At 38.6% G+C, this 14817-nt stretch overlaps 1 protein-coding gene across 3 annotated transcripts in view; it reads right to left on the reverse strand.

Moving 5' to 3' along the window:
- LOC109080004 (radixin-like) overlaps window positions 1-14817 on the reverse strand; it is a 106868-nt gene that overhangs the window by 89479 nt on the left and 2572 nt on the right. For 2 of the 3 annotated variants that reach the window (XM_042756333.1, XM_042756349.1), the window contains exon 2: window positions 9548-9636. In XM_042756333.1, coding sequence (XP_042612267.1) covers window positions 9548-9559 — 12 coding nt within the window. In that variant the 5' untranslated portion in view covers window positions 9560-9636. Of the gene's footprint in view, window positions 1-9547; window positions 9637-11445; window positions 11794-14817 lie in introns of those variants that run through there. The other variant, XM_042756342.1, reaches the window with a different exon arrangement.

Below are 14817 nucleotides of genomic sequence, written 5' to 3' on the forward strand. Positions count from 1 at the left end.
ATCGCTAGTTTGTATTTTGGTAGTCTATCCATCCACTGTGGCTGGCATTCTGAGACTAGATATGTGAACGCCCCTTATCCGATTGCAATCCAATGACAGGACGCACATTTTGAAGGACAAGCCAGTAGCCTATAGGATGTATTTTGAATATCCAGTAGTCCTTAAATAACATTATAGTCTCGTCCTGTTAACGAAGACGCAGCATAAACTTTGTCAGTTTTTAGCATCAGATATTAGGTTTAGCTCATCAACGTTTCATCTTAGTCATAGAAAAAAATGTCTGTTAACAAATATTTTTCATCCTCATCTTCGTTGACAAAATTAACACTGGTTAGGCTAGTAGTTTTTGCTGTGATATCGAAACTGTTATTGAGAATTGTGAAATTTGACTGGTACCTAAAATTTTGGTGTCAAAATAAGCTTTATTAGAATACAATATAATGGGTCAAAATCAACGAAAACTATTTCTATTTTATACAACAATAAAAATAATCACTTTGTGGCGGGGCCAATGAAAAAGTTGACAGGGCAAGTAAAAAATTCTTAACATTGAGCACCGAATGTGTGTAAGTACATGTATTTTATGTTTTAAAAGACTTTATAATGATTGTGTTATATAAGTTGGTTATGGGCACTGTGATGTAGATTTACAACACACAAATTTATCCACTTCTCACAATAGACATGAAACTGAGTAGCTGGTGAACAGGGAAATTAATATATTAAAATTTATAGGTACAGTATCTCACAGAAGTGAGTACACCCCTCACATTTTTGTAAAAATTGTATTATATCTTTTCATGTGACAACACTGAAGAAATGACACTTTGCTACAATGTAAAGTAGTGAGTGTACAGCTTGTATAAAAGTGTAAATTTGCTGTCCCCTCAAAATAACTCAACACACAGCCATTAATGTCTTAACCGCTGGCCACAAAAGTTGATCCTCCTAATTGAGAATGTAGATAGTGTTAACGGGCCATTTGAGAGAGTGGCGGTAATTCACTTACTGTATAAGTCTGCGATCCGCCATAAAGCAACAAGATGAAGACTCACGCACCTGCTGCTGTGAAGCTCGTTCACAAGAGTTCTAACAGTTCGGACATCAGAGGTAACAAAAACAAAAAACAAAAACCTATATAAAAACTGTTCAGTTTCTTGCACACACTGATAGTTTGTGTCTTTACACATCAATGTATCGTCACGAGCCGCAGGGTTTAATTTGGATTTGTCTGTGCATGTTTTTTTTTTTCTGTCTGTGCATGTTTTGTATTTTTTCTCTCATAGATTCAGTTACCATTTGCCATGTATTGTACAGCTGAGAGACTGCAACGCCTGAAGCTAAAAATCATAATTTGTGTACTACTGAAGAAACAAAGTCACCTACATCTTGGATGCCCTCTGAGTAAGCAGATAAACATCAAATTTTCATTTTTGGGTGAACTATCGCTTTAAGTTTAACCAACTTGAAATGTCTTACAGTGTGAGGACGTTTTATTAATCCATCCCTTCTTTTCAGTTTCAATAATTTAGCTAAATCGTGGCCAAGTTTAATTGACTCTTTTCTTGTTTCAGTTAGGCCTAAATAATGGGAGTGAAATTATACAGTGCCTCACTAAAATAAAGGAAAGAATTCATAAAACACGCAACGATTTCTTAATCAGTGTACAGACAGATATCTTTTTCCCAAGTAGTTCTCTGTCAAATTAAAGGACAGACAGGTAATGAACAAAGAATGTGTGTGACAAAAAAAATCATGCTGTTTTATTAAAGTAATGTTTAAATATAAATTAAAAACTCACATGCAAAAAAAACCAACAAATCTTAAAAAAAATACAACATACAAATAATACCATATAAGTAGCCTAATGTGACGAGTGGGGCGGGGCCGAGAGCCGTGGGAACGGAGCGAGGCCGGTGGAGTGATTGGGAAATGAGCGACACCTGCTCCACTCACCGGTCTCGAGTCCCACGGAGGAGATCGGGAGGATACAAAAGAGGAGCGACGACAGTGACGGACGAGAGAGGACCAGGCCTGGGTTTTAGTTTGGTTTTTATTTGTGTGCAGCAGTCGCCCGTGAGGGGCTGTCGCGCTGTTTGGTATTTATTTTGTCATTAAAGTTTTATTTGAGTGTTCGCCGGTTCATGGAGTTTATTTTATTATTACAGTCCCGTTTATATTGTTACACTGGTGCCGAAAAAAAACCGGGAGGAAGGAGGGACGCGCTGCCGAAGATCCCTTGCCGCTGGGGTGAATCCGCGGTGCCGTGGAGCAGGGCGTAGCAGTCTGGCGCCGTGGACGCTCGAGGCGGTGGGCTGGAGTGAGTTTGCCGGGGACGGACGAACTCGCTGCCGGCCGCCCGTGATGTGGAGGGGCGGCTGCCGTCCGTGAGGGAGCAGAGGAGTCGGCGCCGTTCGCCAGGGGACCGGAGCCTGCTGCCATCCCAAGATATGAGGAGGAGCAGGGAACGGGGGACTCCTGCCGGCTGCCCAAAATCGGAGGAGCCGTCGCCGTCCACCGGGCGGCGGAGGAGTGTCGTGCCGTCCACCGAGGGCTGCCCAGTGCCGCCGCCAGGCACCGCGGAAGACTTCACACAGCTGGTGGAGGGCCGAGCGGCAGTGTGTCTGGGAACCGGATTTTTTTTTTTTTCCTTTCTCCCCTCTCTCGTCTCTGTCGCTCCTCATCCTTCCATCTCCTTTTCTCTCGCCTCGTCTGTCCTACCCCCAGGTCCCCGCAGCCACCATGAGCGGTCCCCCCGGAGGGAGGGGGGGAGGGAGTTATGCGCAGTCTCGGGAATACCCCCCGGCCTGCCAGGGGCGATGGGGGTATGTGACGAGTGGGGCGGGGGCCGAGAGCCGTGGGAACGGAGCAAGGCCGGTGGAGTGATTGGGAAATGAGCGACACCTGCTCCACTCACCGGTCTCGAGTCCCACGGAGGAGATCGGGAGGATACAAAAGAGGAGCGACGACAGTGACGGACGAGAGAGGACCAGGCCTGGGTTTTAGTTTGGTTTTTATTTGTGCGCGTAAATATAAGCACAGGCTCATAGGCTTGACATTTATCCTGCTTGAATTCTTTCTAAGAAATGCACATAACTTAAGTAGGCTACTAAATTTTAATCTTTGAATATTAAATATTTTAACTACAGTGTTTTTCTTTAATTTTCCACCTACTGCAACCATCAAATGTAACACATTGGCAAGGCAAAGCTGACTATTTGCGAAAATGCTCTATGATACACTGCTTGATAACTTGTGGTTAAAGCACCTCTCATCCGCGGCGGCGCCCACAGCGGTAAAAAGCTCATTTTGGTTGGCCACCTACTGTATGTATAGATTCTAGACATGTGCCAGTATTCGGTAATGCGATATATCACAGTAATGAATATATAATGATGTTATCGTGGGCACTTCTAACTACCATGAATAATTATACATTACAAATTATTTAGAATTTGGGATGCATTTTTAAGAATACTTTTCCCATCAACTGGTCAAAATGCACAGCACCACTGTATACTGCTTGAAAGATGCCTGTGCCACTCTGATGTAAACAAGCACGCATGAGAAGCACATGGGGGAACACGTGAGAGATGCGCTGAATGAAAGCATATTCACTCTCTGACAGCAGAACTGCAGAAAATGCAGCCGTTAACCTGGAAACCCCATAAATAAAGCAGCTGCGCTACTTTCTAAAACATATTTAAATAGATTTAAATTGACATTCAGATTTGTCGATTTGCTATGGTGTTCATTACAGTGCCAAATACTTAAATATTTAGACTTAATAGGCTATTCATTTTTAAACTTTTTTTTTTACATTTTAATCTGGACTACAACATGCCCTAGATATTGTTTGAAAGTGTTTTGATTCTTTATTGTTCGTTCACACTTTACATTAGGGCTTCATTAGTTAAAATTAGTTCATTCATTAGTAAACAAACTGCCAATGAAAAATTCTTCAGAACATTCATTAATCTTAGGTATTCCAATATTTAATAAGACATTGTTAAAATCAAAAGTTGCAACTGTGTTATTAAATGAGATAACATGAACTAAGACTTGTATTTTTAATAAAGATTAATAACTTCTGTAGCAAATGTAGCTATTGCTCATTGTGAATGTTAAAGCATTAACTAATGAGGTCTTATTGTAAAGTGATACCTATTGGTCTTTATAGTTCCTTGCACATTAATCTGTGTAAAATATTTAACTTTATATATTTTTCGGTATTGCTTTATTGTATTTAAATATTCAGTTATTTTTGTTTAAGAAAAAATAATTATATAAAATAATAATAAAATAATAATTATTAATCCTTTTATACTGTATTATAACCACTTTTTAAAAAATAAATTTCAATATCGTGATAATACGGTATACCATATTAAAAGCATAAGCAATTAATCGCAACATGAAAATCTGATACCGGCATATCCCTAATAGATTCTATAAATAAATATAAATATATCATTATTTTTTTTTATTTCTTCTTATTAAAGTTACAAAAGTGATTTAGTCATTTAGATTTTCTCTCACTGTTGTTTGATTAATATGAATGGCAGACCATAGTTTGTTTCAACGGCTTAAAAATCGGTTGTTTTAAAACTGCAGTGCTTAAAAATGTGTGTCCATGCTACAAATGTAGTCCCTCGTTTAGGAACGAGCTCCTCGTTTTGTCCTGGCTGGTCGTTCTCCACCTGCTTCTGTCTCCCCTTCACGCCCCGTGGTGGCGTGTAAAGATCGCAGTCATCCAAATGATGAAAAGGTATAACCATAAACAATGTATTTTGTGACACCATGAGATAAACGATAGAGCATAATATGAAACGATAGACTTTTTATTTCGTCCAAAAAACGGAAAATAAAAGAAGTTACCATGCAAACCAGTGGTTGTGTGGAGCATTTTACAAAAATTTAGAGGATTTAAGTTAATCCGTAAACATAAGCACATATTTAATATCTGAAGTAAAAAATTAAAGCTAGTAGCTTATTATAGTAAAAATGAATCAACCCGTTAGCTGGGTTAAACCAACCCATTATGCTTGGTTAAATAAACAACCCATTATGCTTGGTTAAATAAACAACCCAATTTGCTGGGTAAAATTAACCCAACATGTGTTCGGTTAGGGCTGGGCGATATGGAGCAAAAAATATATCTCGATATATTTTGCTATATCTCGATATACGATATATATCTCGATATCTTTACAGGAAAAATAACCCCCCAAAAACTACCGTAAAAACAAATATGCCAAATATTACATGTTTAGGGCCCTATGAAAAGTTTTATTTTTTTTCTTCAGCATATGTTTTATTGTTACCTAATTCTGTGTTTAAGCAAGTGTAATTATTTAAATGCATAAAAACAACTTGTTACATTATTTTCTTAAAATAGCCTTATGTGAAATGTTTTTTCCCCTCTGAAATTCTGTGTATTCACATTTTTCTGGTTATCAAATGAAGGCATAAAACATTCATTTAATTTATCTTTTAATTATTGAAAATTAAGCAAACTTTATTTTTTGGTAAACAAAGGGGATTTACTATTAAAAATAATACATGGAAGAAATGTTGTGTGATTATTCCTTAAATTATGTTCGTTTCATTTTAATATTAGTAGTAGTAGTAGTAGGCTATGTACATTCTGCTGAACAATAGGCTAGTAATAGATTTCTGGCAAATACTTTTATTTTGACGGGTTTACCGTTACAGTTCTGTGTATGTGATACTACAGTCTATGATGTGATATGACGCTAGTTTTACTGAAATCAAATGGTCAGATGCTCATGAAGTGACTCTCACTGCAGTTCTGGAGATGTTGTTCATGTGTTCACATCCTCATTTAGTGAGAAGACAGACGCTGAAATCACAGTGAGCTAGGCGATAAAACGATAACGATGTGTATCACGATAAACATGTAATCGATATCAATAAAAACTGCGTTCGATTTTTTTTTCTTCGTCGGGACAAACCCATACAGTCTATGGACAAACCAGAGGTTGCGAAGCAAGTTTGGTTACATGAACAAATGTACTCGCTCTCTGGTAACCTAGCAACGTAGGGAGTGACCATAGACTGTATAAAAACGGGAGTGACACGCTACCAGCCAATCATGTAACCGTTTGGTTGCGCCACATCGTTGTCTCGTGTTGGATCCTTCAGTAACAGTACCGGCGTGGAGTGATAAGTGGAAAGCCTTATTTGATCAGTGAGTGATGTAGATAAGATGACCGACTGCTGCGCCAATTCTGACAGGCGCCCGCGCATGTTACTGAGAGAACGAGCAGAGAGAGAGCCCCTCCTCCGAAATTAAAAACTTAATTTCTTTTCCACTGAAGAAAGAAAGACATGGATATCTTGGATGGCGTTGGGGTGAGTAAATTGGGGGGACAAAATCAAGGAGACGGGGGCGAGCACAGCACAGAGAAGACAAACAAGCAAAGTGGCGGAATGAGAATTAAATATAAACAATACAGGTCCTTCTCAAAAAATTAGCATATTGTGAAAAAGTTCATTATTTTCCATAATGTAATGATAAAAATTAAACTTTCATATATTTTAGATTCATTGCACACCAACTGAAATATTTCAGGTCTTTTATTGTTTTAATACTGATGATTTTGGCATACAGCTCATGAAAACCCAAAATTCTATCTCAAAAAATTAGCATATCATGAAAAGGTTCTCTAAACGAGCTATTAACCTAATCATCTGAATCAAACTAATTAACTCTAAACACCTGAAAAAGATTCCTGAGGCTTTTAAAAACTCCCAGCCTGGTTCATTACTCAAAACCGCAATCATGGGTAAGACTGTGGACCTGACTGCTGTCCAGAAGGCCATCATTGACACCCTCAAGCAAGAGGGTAAGACACAGAAAGAAATTTCTGAACGAATAGGCTGTTCCCAGAGTGCTGTATCAAGGCACCTCAGTGGGAAGTCTGTGGGAAGGAAAAAGTGTGGCAAAAAACGCTGCACAACGAGAAGAGGTGACCGGACCCTGAGGAAGATTGTGGAGAAGGACCGATTCCAGACCTTGGGGGACCTGCGGAAGCAGTGGACTGAGTCTGGAGTAGAAACATCCAGAGCCACCGTGCACAGGCGTGTGCTTTTGAACCAGAAACAGCGGCAGAAGCGCCTGACCTGGGCTACAGAGAAGCAGCACTGGACTGTTGCTCAGTGGTCCAAAGTACTTTTTTTCGGATGAAAGCAAATTTTGCATGTCATTCGGAAATCAAGGTGCCAGAGTCTGGAGGAAGACTGGGGAGAAGGAAATGCCAAAATGCCCTGAAGTCCAGTGTCAAGTACCCACAGTCAGTGATGGTCTGGGGTGCCATGTCAGCTGCTGGTGTTGGTCCACTGTGTTTTATCAAGGGCAGGGTCAATGCAGCTAGCTATCAGGAGATTTTGGAGCACTTCATGCTTCCATCTGCTGAAAAGCTTTATGGAGATGAAGATTTCGTTTTTCAGCACGACCTGGCACCTGCTCACAGTGCCAAAACCACTGGTAAATGGTTTACTGACCATGGTATTACTGTGCTCAATTGGCCTGCCAACTCTCCTGACCTGAACCCCATAGAGAATCTGTGGGATATTGTGAAGAGAGAGTTGAGAGACGCAAGACCCAACACTCTGGATGAGCTTAAGGCCGCTATCGAAGCATCCTGGGCCTCCATAACACCTCAGCAGTGCCACAGGCTGATTGCCTCCATGCCACGCCGCATTGAAGCAGTCATTTCTGCAAAAGGATTCCCGACCAAGTATTGAGTGCATAACTGAACATAATTATTTGAAGGTTGACTTTTTTTGTATTAAAAACACTTTTCTTTTATTGGTCAGATGAAATATGCTAATTTTTTGAGATAGGAATTTTGGGTTTTCATGAGCTGTATGCCAAAATCATCAGTATTAAAACAATAAAAGACCTGAAATATTTCAGTTGGTGTGCAATGAATCTAAAATATATGAAAGTTTAATTTTTATCATTACATTATGGAAAATAATGAACTTTTTCACAATATGCTAATTTTTTGAGAAGGACCTGTATATCGATATAATTTTAATTTAATTTAATAATTTATGCATTTAGCAGACTTACTCCAAAGCGACTTACAGTGCATTCAGGCTATCAATTTTTACCTATCATGTGTTCCCGGGGAATCGAACCCCCAACCTTGCGCTTCGAAACGCAATGCTCTACCACTTGAGCTACAGGAGCACTATATATATACGATATATACGATATGTCAAAATCCATATTTTAAATATCGAGATATCGCCCACCACTATGTTCGGTCCTATATTTACCAAGCACTTGGGTTAAAAACTACCCATATTGGGTTGTTTTAACCCAGTGTTTTTTTAGAATGCAGGTTTTTGTTACGCCAATTTTCATAATGTAGACAGGGCGAATGTATATCTGAGGTCTTTGGTGTTTATTTAGCCTCTAATTGATATCCTGTTATAAATCTGTACACTAACGTTAGATGAGGTAAAATAAACCATGCATACGAGTCGAAATTCTATTGATTTGTGCACATTGGTATTGGTATATATAATTTCAATTAAAACTGAGCAAAATATTTTTTTTTTTCATTATTTTAACCATTATATAGTAAGATGAAAATATGACGAAAATGTGTACGTTTCCACTGACTAAAACTAGATTAAAATTCTCAGACATGTAGTCGACTAATACTTGACAAACTAAAACAGGACAAGTTGACTATATATAATAAAAAAACTAAAAGTTACATTTGACACAGGACTAAGACTAAATTAAAAATAGCTGACAAAATTAACACTATTATTGTCTCCCAAAAGAAAGAATTGACTCTGAATAGCCTAAATGAGTCAACAATTATTTTAATGCCACTTCCGAGACGGCTACATGTAATGTTCTACGTTAGTCAACCGCAAACAACTTGACCTGCCCTGAAACACTGTAGGTTGTTCATGTAGTTAACATCATGTCAAGAAGATGCTGTGTCCTACTCTGTGAAAGTAAATTTGTTTTATTTTCACTTCCAACAGATGAGGCTGCAAAGAATCAGCAGTTAAAATGAACTTTTTCCCACTGTACCACTGCAGTACAACCCAAATCTTTTTTTGTGTTTCCATCATTTTACTGACGACTGTTTTACCAATCTCAGGGAGTTCAATGCAGGATTCACAAAACACTTGCTCTTGAACGATGGCTCAGTACCCAGTTTATTTGGACCAGCTGGGTTGTTTCCAACACATGCTGTACGTGGTAGACCAATCACAACAGACTGGGTCATTTGACCAATCAGAGCAGAGTAGGCTCAAGGAAAGGAGGGGTTTAGAGAGACTGAATATTAGAACTGCTATGAATTAATCTTTTGACAATTGCTGGAAAATTAGGTGATATTAAATGCATATTTTGAGAAAATAAAAAAAGTTTTTTGACCTTGCATGCATGTAAACCAATTGTAGGAGACTCCCAAAGCAACAATAGGAACTTTTAAAAAAATTATAATATGGGCACTTTAAGTAAAGAAAATGTATGTTGTCTAATACTTACTGGTTTTGGCATCTTTGTCTCCTCTCCTCCCTTCCCACGTAATCAAGAAAAGAAGAAAAACTTGTCCTCTATTACAGGAGTGTAGGCCCCTAAAAAGGAGGGAATAAAAGGAATAAGAACACTCCTACTTTCTTCTATATTTCCACCAGACAAAAGTAGAAATTCCATTAAGCTTCAATCACAAAAGTTCAAATATTAGCCTAATATTTGGACAGATACTGTATTTGTCTCAGTTCAGAGGAGTAGTATCATTGTAAATATATCTGCAAAGAACAGTACTATGTTAATGACACTTTAGACTGATAAAGAAACATGCATGAATGAGAAAAAGAGCAGGACGTGCGTGATCAGTTCTGCACAACATGAAGTCAAAAAAGAACCCAGTGTTATGCTCATGCTGATGGACACACAGCCGAAGCATGCACAGAAAGTTGATTCTCTCACACTTCTCTCACATCCATTTGTAGTGTGTATGCAGTTGTGCATGGTATGTATGTTGTGCAACACAGGCTCATTGTACTTTCATGTTTGCAGCTATACAAACACACACAACATTTATCCGTTATTTTGATTTCAAATCCAAATGTTATTACTGAAAATGTTTTTTTCCAGCATTGAATTATCTTTGTACAGAGTAAAGTAATAAAATCTTTTATAGAGGCATTTACATTTAAAGGCAATAAATATAAACAACGTATTATTCAGTGCATTTTACAGTTTCATAAAAACCCCATTCATCAGGCTGCATTAGCCTACATCCTGCAATGGCAAGATATTTCTTTTTTTTTTTAATTATTTATGGTGGTAGAGAAACACTAATAAATGACTACTATTATTAAAGAGAGGCTTTTAATGTGACACAAATAGGTTAGAGATCAGTCTGACATTTTTTATGAATAATTAAGATCACACTTGCTCTTAGAATATCATATTACTCCCGGATCTTGGCTAATTTGAGAGGGTCAAGACCAATTCAGGTGTTCATTGTTCACCTGACTCGCTTATGATCTGCAGCAACTTATCTTTCCTGGAGAAGTCGAATTCACAAATTAACCACTCGATGTTGGTGAAGCAGTTGATTGAAAAGAATCATATCAAAAGATTTCCTCATGAAAAGAACATCACTATCAAGTCTCGGACAAGATCTCAATTTCCTCAGTTTATAATAACGAGGGAACAGCATGTTTTCTTGAAATGAAGTGAAGAAAAACAAAGTTTCATAAAACCTCAATCAAAGCAGCAGACACATCAGCCTACTGCAGTATCATTTAGTTATCATACTGTCCCCGACATGGCTTATAAACTGTACCAATAACAACTTCTTTAACTATAAGTGTGCCTTGACATGTTATTTAAACGTACACTAAGCGTAAATATTGGAGCAGCTTTCCAGTGGTGGAGAGACCTCAAGGAGCAGGAAGGCCTGGAATAGGACGACAAGGTTGCTTTGTTTCTTCTTGATAACTAATCTGTGTTGGCTTTTGCTTGAATATGCTGCGACCGGCAGACATAGCAGATTCCGCCATCATCGCTACCATGTACACGGGCGGAGTTATCAAAATAGTGGTGAGGTCCCGTTGGGTATGGGCGTGTTTGTTTTAGTGCTTTCATATATCAACATTGTTTGGCAAAAATCGCTTAGTGTACCTTTAAGTTAAAATGATACAACACATTTTTTATTTCCTTTCTCATACTATGGCAACCCTCTAACATTGCGAGTAAATAACTCACATGTGACTAAATGATGTTTAATATTAGCCAATGGCTAATAAATTCTCATATTTTAATCACCAGTGTTTGAGTTGGAGGCTAAGTATAAGTTTAGCACATATATACATCACTCTCCATCAAGCGATCTGGGCTATTTTTCAGTTCATCTGAATGGTTGTGCAACGCACCTGCATTTGACGTAGCGTAAACTCCAGTGTGAAGGCGCACGACTCGTCGTCGCTTTGTCTCACACACACGCAGAGAGACAGAAAGCGAGAGAGAGAGTGAATTGACGCGATGCATGTAAACGATATACTTTGTTGTATTTTCCTGTCAAAATAACGACGTTCCTTTGGAATTCTTCAGCTTTTAAGAACTGCCGGGTTTTCCGGTAATGGGTGGAGCTAATGCACAAAAGGCAATCTCATTGGCTAGCACTCACCTATTATCGTCCCTGTTCTGAATTCAGCAAATCAGTTCGAGTTCGCACAAAACCTGATTAATATTCATGAATCCAGCAGTTTATTAATCCTTAGTAATCCTTAGTGCGTTTTATAGTTCTTATTAGTAGAATTCGTATCATTATCATCTTATCAGTATTTTTTTTTAGTTTTATTCCCAACTTTTTTTTTTTTACAGAAACACTGAATGACCAAAAAAGCACCACCACCAGTGGAGTTAAAATGTTCAGTTAAAATGACTAATATGCATTCAAACATGGTTATCAAGTTTATTTCTAATTACTTAAATTCTATTATTAAATAATACCTGATTATTATAATGCTTGACTGACTGATGTTAACAGTGTACTTTCAGATATTTAAAAAACTGCCATTTTACAAACATTCCTTATATACAGGTCCTTCTCAAAAAATTAGCATATTGTGAAAAAGTTCATTATTTTCCATAATGTAATGATAAAAATTAAACTTTCATATATTTTAGATTCATTGCACACCAACTGAAATATTTCAGGTCTTTTATTGTTTTAATACTGATGATTTTGGCATACAGCTCATGAAAACCCAAAATTCCTATCTCAAAAAAATTAGCATATTTCATCCGACCAATAAAAGAAAAGTGTTTTTAATACAAAAAAAGTCAACCTTCAAATTATGTTCAGTTATGCACTCAATACTTGGTCGGGAATCATTTTGCAGAAATGACTGCTTCAATGCGGCGTGGCATGGAGGCAATCAGCCTGTGGCACTGCTGAGGTGTTATGGAGGCCCAGGATGCTTCGATAGAGGCCTTAAGCTCATCCAGAGTGTTGGGTCTTGCGTCTCTCAACTTTCTCTTCACAATATCCCACAGATTCTCTATGGGGTTCAGGTCAGGAGAGTTGGCAGGCCAATTGAGCACAGTAATACCATGGTCAGTAAACCATTTACCAGTGGTTTTGGCACTGTGAGCAGGTGCCAGGTCGTGCTGAAAAACGAAATCTTCCATCTCCATAAAGCTTTTCAGCAGATGGAAGCATGAAGTGCTCCAAAATCTCCTGATAGCTAGCTGCATTGACCCTGCCCTTGATAAAACACAGTGGACCAACACCAGCAGCTGACATGGCACCCCAGACCATCACTGACTGTGGGTACTTGACACTGGACTTCAGGCATTTTGGCATTTCCTTCTCCCCAGTCTTCCTTCAGACTCTGGCACCTTGATTTCCGAATGACATGCAAAATTAGCTTTCATCCGAAAAAAAAGTACTTTGGACCACTGAGCAACAGTCCAGTGCTGCTTCTCTGTAGCCCAGGTCAGGCGCTTCTGCCGCTGTTTCTGGTTCAAAAGCACACGCCTGTGCACGGTGGCTCTGGATGTTTCTACTCCAGACTCAGTCCACTGCTTCCGCAGGTCCCCCAAGGTCTGGAATCGGTCCTTCTTCACAATCTTCCTCAGGGTCCAGTCACCTCTTCTCGTTGTGCAGCGTTTTTTTTCACACACTTTTTCCTTCCCACAGACTTCCCACTGAGTTGCCTTGATACAGCACTCTGGGAACAGCCTATTCGTTCAGAAATTTCTTTCTGTGTCTTACCCTCTCGCTTCAGGGTGTCAATGATGGCCTTCTGGACAGCAGTCAGGTTGGCAGTCTTACCCATGATTGCGGTTTTGAGTAATGAACCAGGCTGGGAGTTTTAAAAAAAGCCTCAGGAATCTTTTGCAGGTGTTTAGAGTTAATTAGTTGATTCAGATGATTAGGTTAATAGCTCGTTTAGAGAACCTTTTCATGATATGCTAATTTTTTGAGATAGGAATTTTGGGTTTTCATGAGCTGTATGCCAAAATCATCAGTATTAAAACAATAAAAGACCTGAAATATTTCAGTTGGTGTGCAATGAATCTAAAATATATGAAAGTTTAATTTTTATCATTACATTATGGAAAATAATGAACTTTTTCACAATATGCTAATTTTTTGAGAAGGACCTGTATATACAGGTGCTGGTCATATAATTAGAATATCCTCAAAAAGTGGATTTATTTCACTAATTCCATTCAGAAAGTGAAACTTGTATATTATATTCATTCATTACACACAGACTGATATATTTCAAATGTTTATTTCTTTTAATTTTGATGATTATAACTGACAACTAAGGAAAATCCCAAATTCAGTATCTCAGAAAATTAGAATATTGTGAAAAGGTTCAATATTGAAGACACCTGGTGCCACACTCTAATCAGCTAATTAACTCAAAACTCCTGCAAAGGCCTTTAAATGGTCTCTCAGTCTAGTTCTGTAGGCTACACAATCATGGGGAAGACTGCTGACTTGACTGTTGTCCCAAAGACGAAAATATACACCTTGCACAAGGAGGGCAAGACACAAAAGGTCATTGCAAAAGAGGCTGGCTGTTCACAGAGCTCTGTGTCCAAGCACATTTATAGAGAGGCGAAGGGAAGGAAAAGATGTGGTAGAAAAAAAGTGTACAAGCAATAGGGATAACCACACCCTAGAGAGGATTGTGAAACAAAACCCATTCAAAAATGTGGGGGAGATTCAAAAAGAGTGGACTGCAGCTGGAGTCAGTGCTTCAAGAACCACTACGCACAGACGTATGCAAGACATGGGTTTCAGCTGTCGCATTCCTTGTGTCAAGCCACGCTTGAACAACAGACAGCGTCAGAATGGGCTAAAGACAAAGAGGACTGGACTACTGCTGAGTGGTCCAAAGTTATGTTCTCTGATGAAAGTAAATTTTGCATTTCCTTTGGAAATCAGGTTCGATATGCCAGACCCAAGAATGCAGAAGAGCTGAAGGCCACTATCAGAGCAACCTTGGCTCTCATAACACCTGAGCAGTGCCACAGACTTATCGACTCCATGCCACGCCAAATGGCTGCAGTAATTCAGGCAAAAGGAGCCCCAACTAAGTACTGAGTGCTGTACATGCTTATACTTTTCATGTTCATACTTTTCAGTTGGACAAGATTTCTAAAAATCCTTTCTTTGTATTGGTCTTAAGTAATATTCTAATTTTCTGAGATACTGAATTTGGGATTTTCCTTGGTTGTCAGTTATAATCATCAAAATTAAAAGAAATAAACATTTGAAATAT

The sequence above is a fragment of the Cyprinus carpio genome, chromosome A1, assembly GCF_018340385.1.
Source record: "Cyprinus carpio isolate SPL01 chromosome A1, ASM1834038v1, whole genome shotgun sequence".
In the NCBI taxonomy this organism is placed as follows: domain Eukaryota; kingdom Metazoa; phylum Chordata; class Actinopteri; order Cypriniformes; family Cyprinidae; genus Cyprinus; species Cyprinus carpio.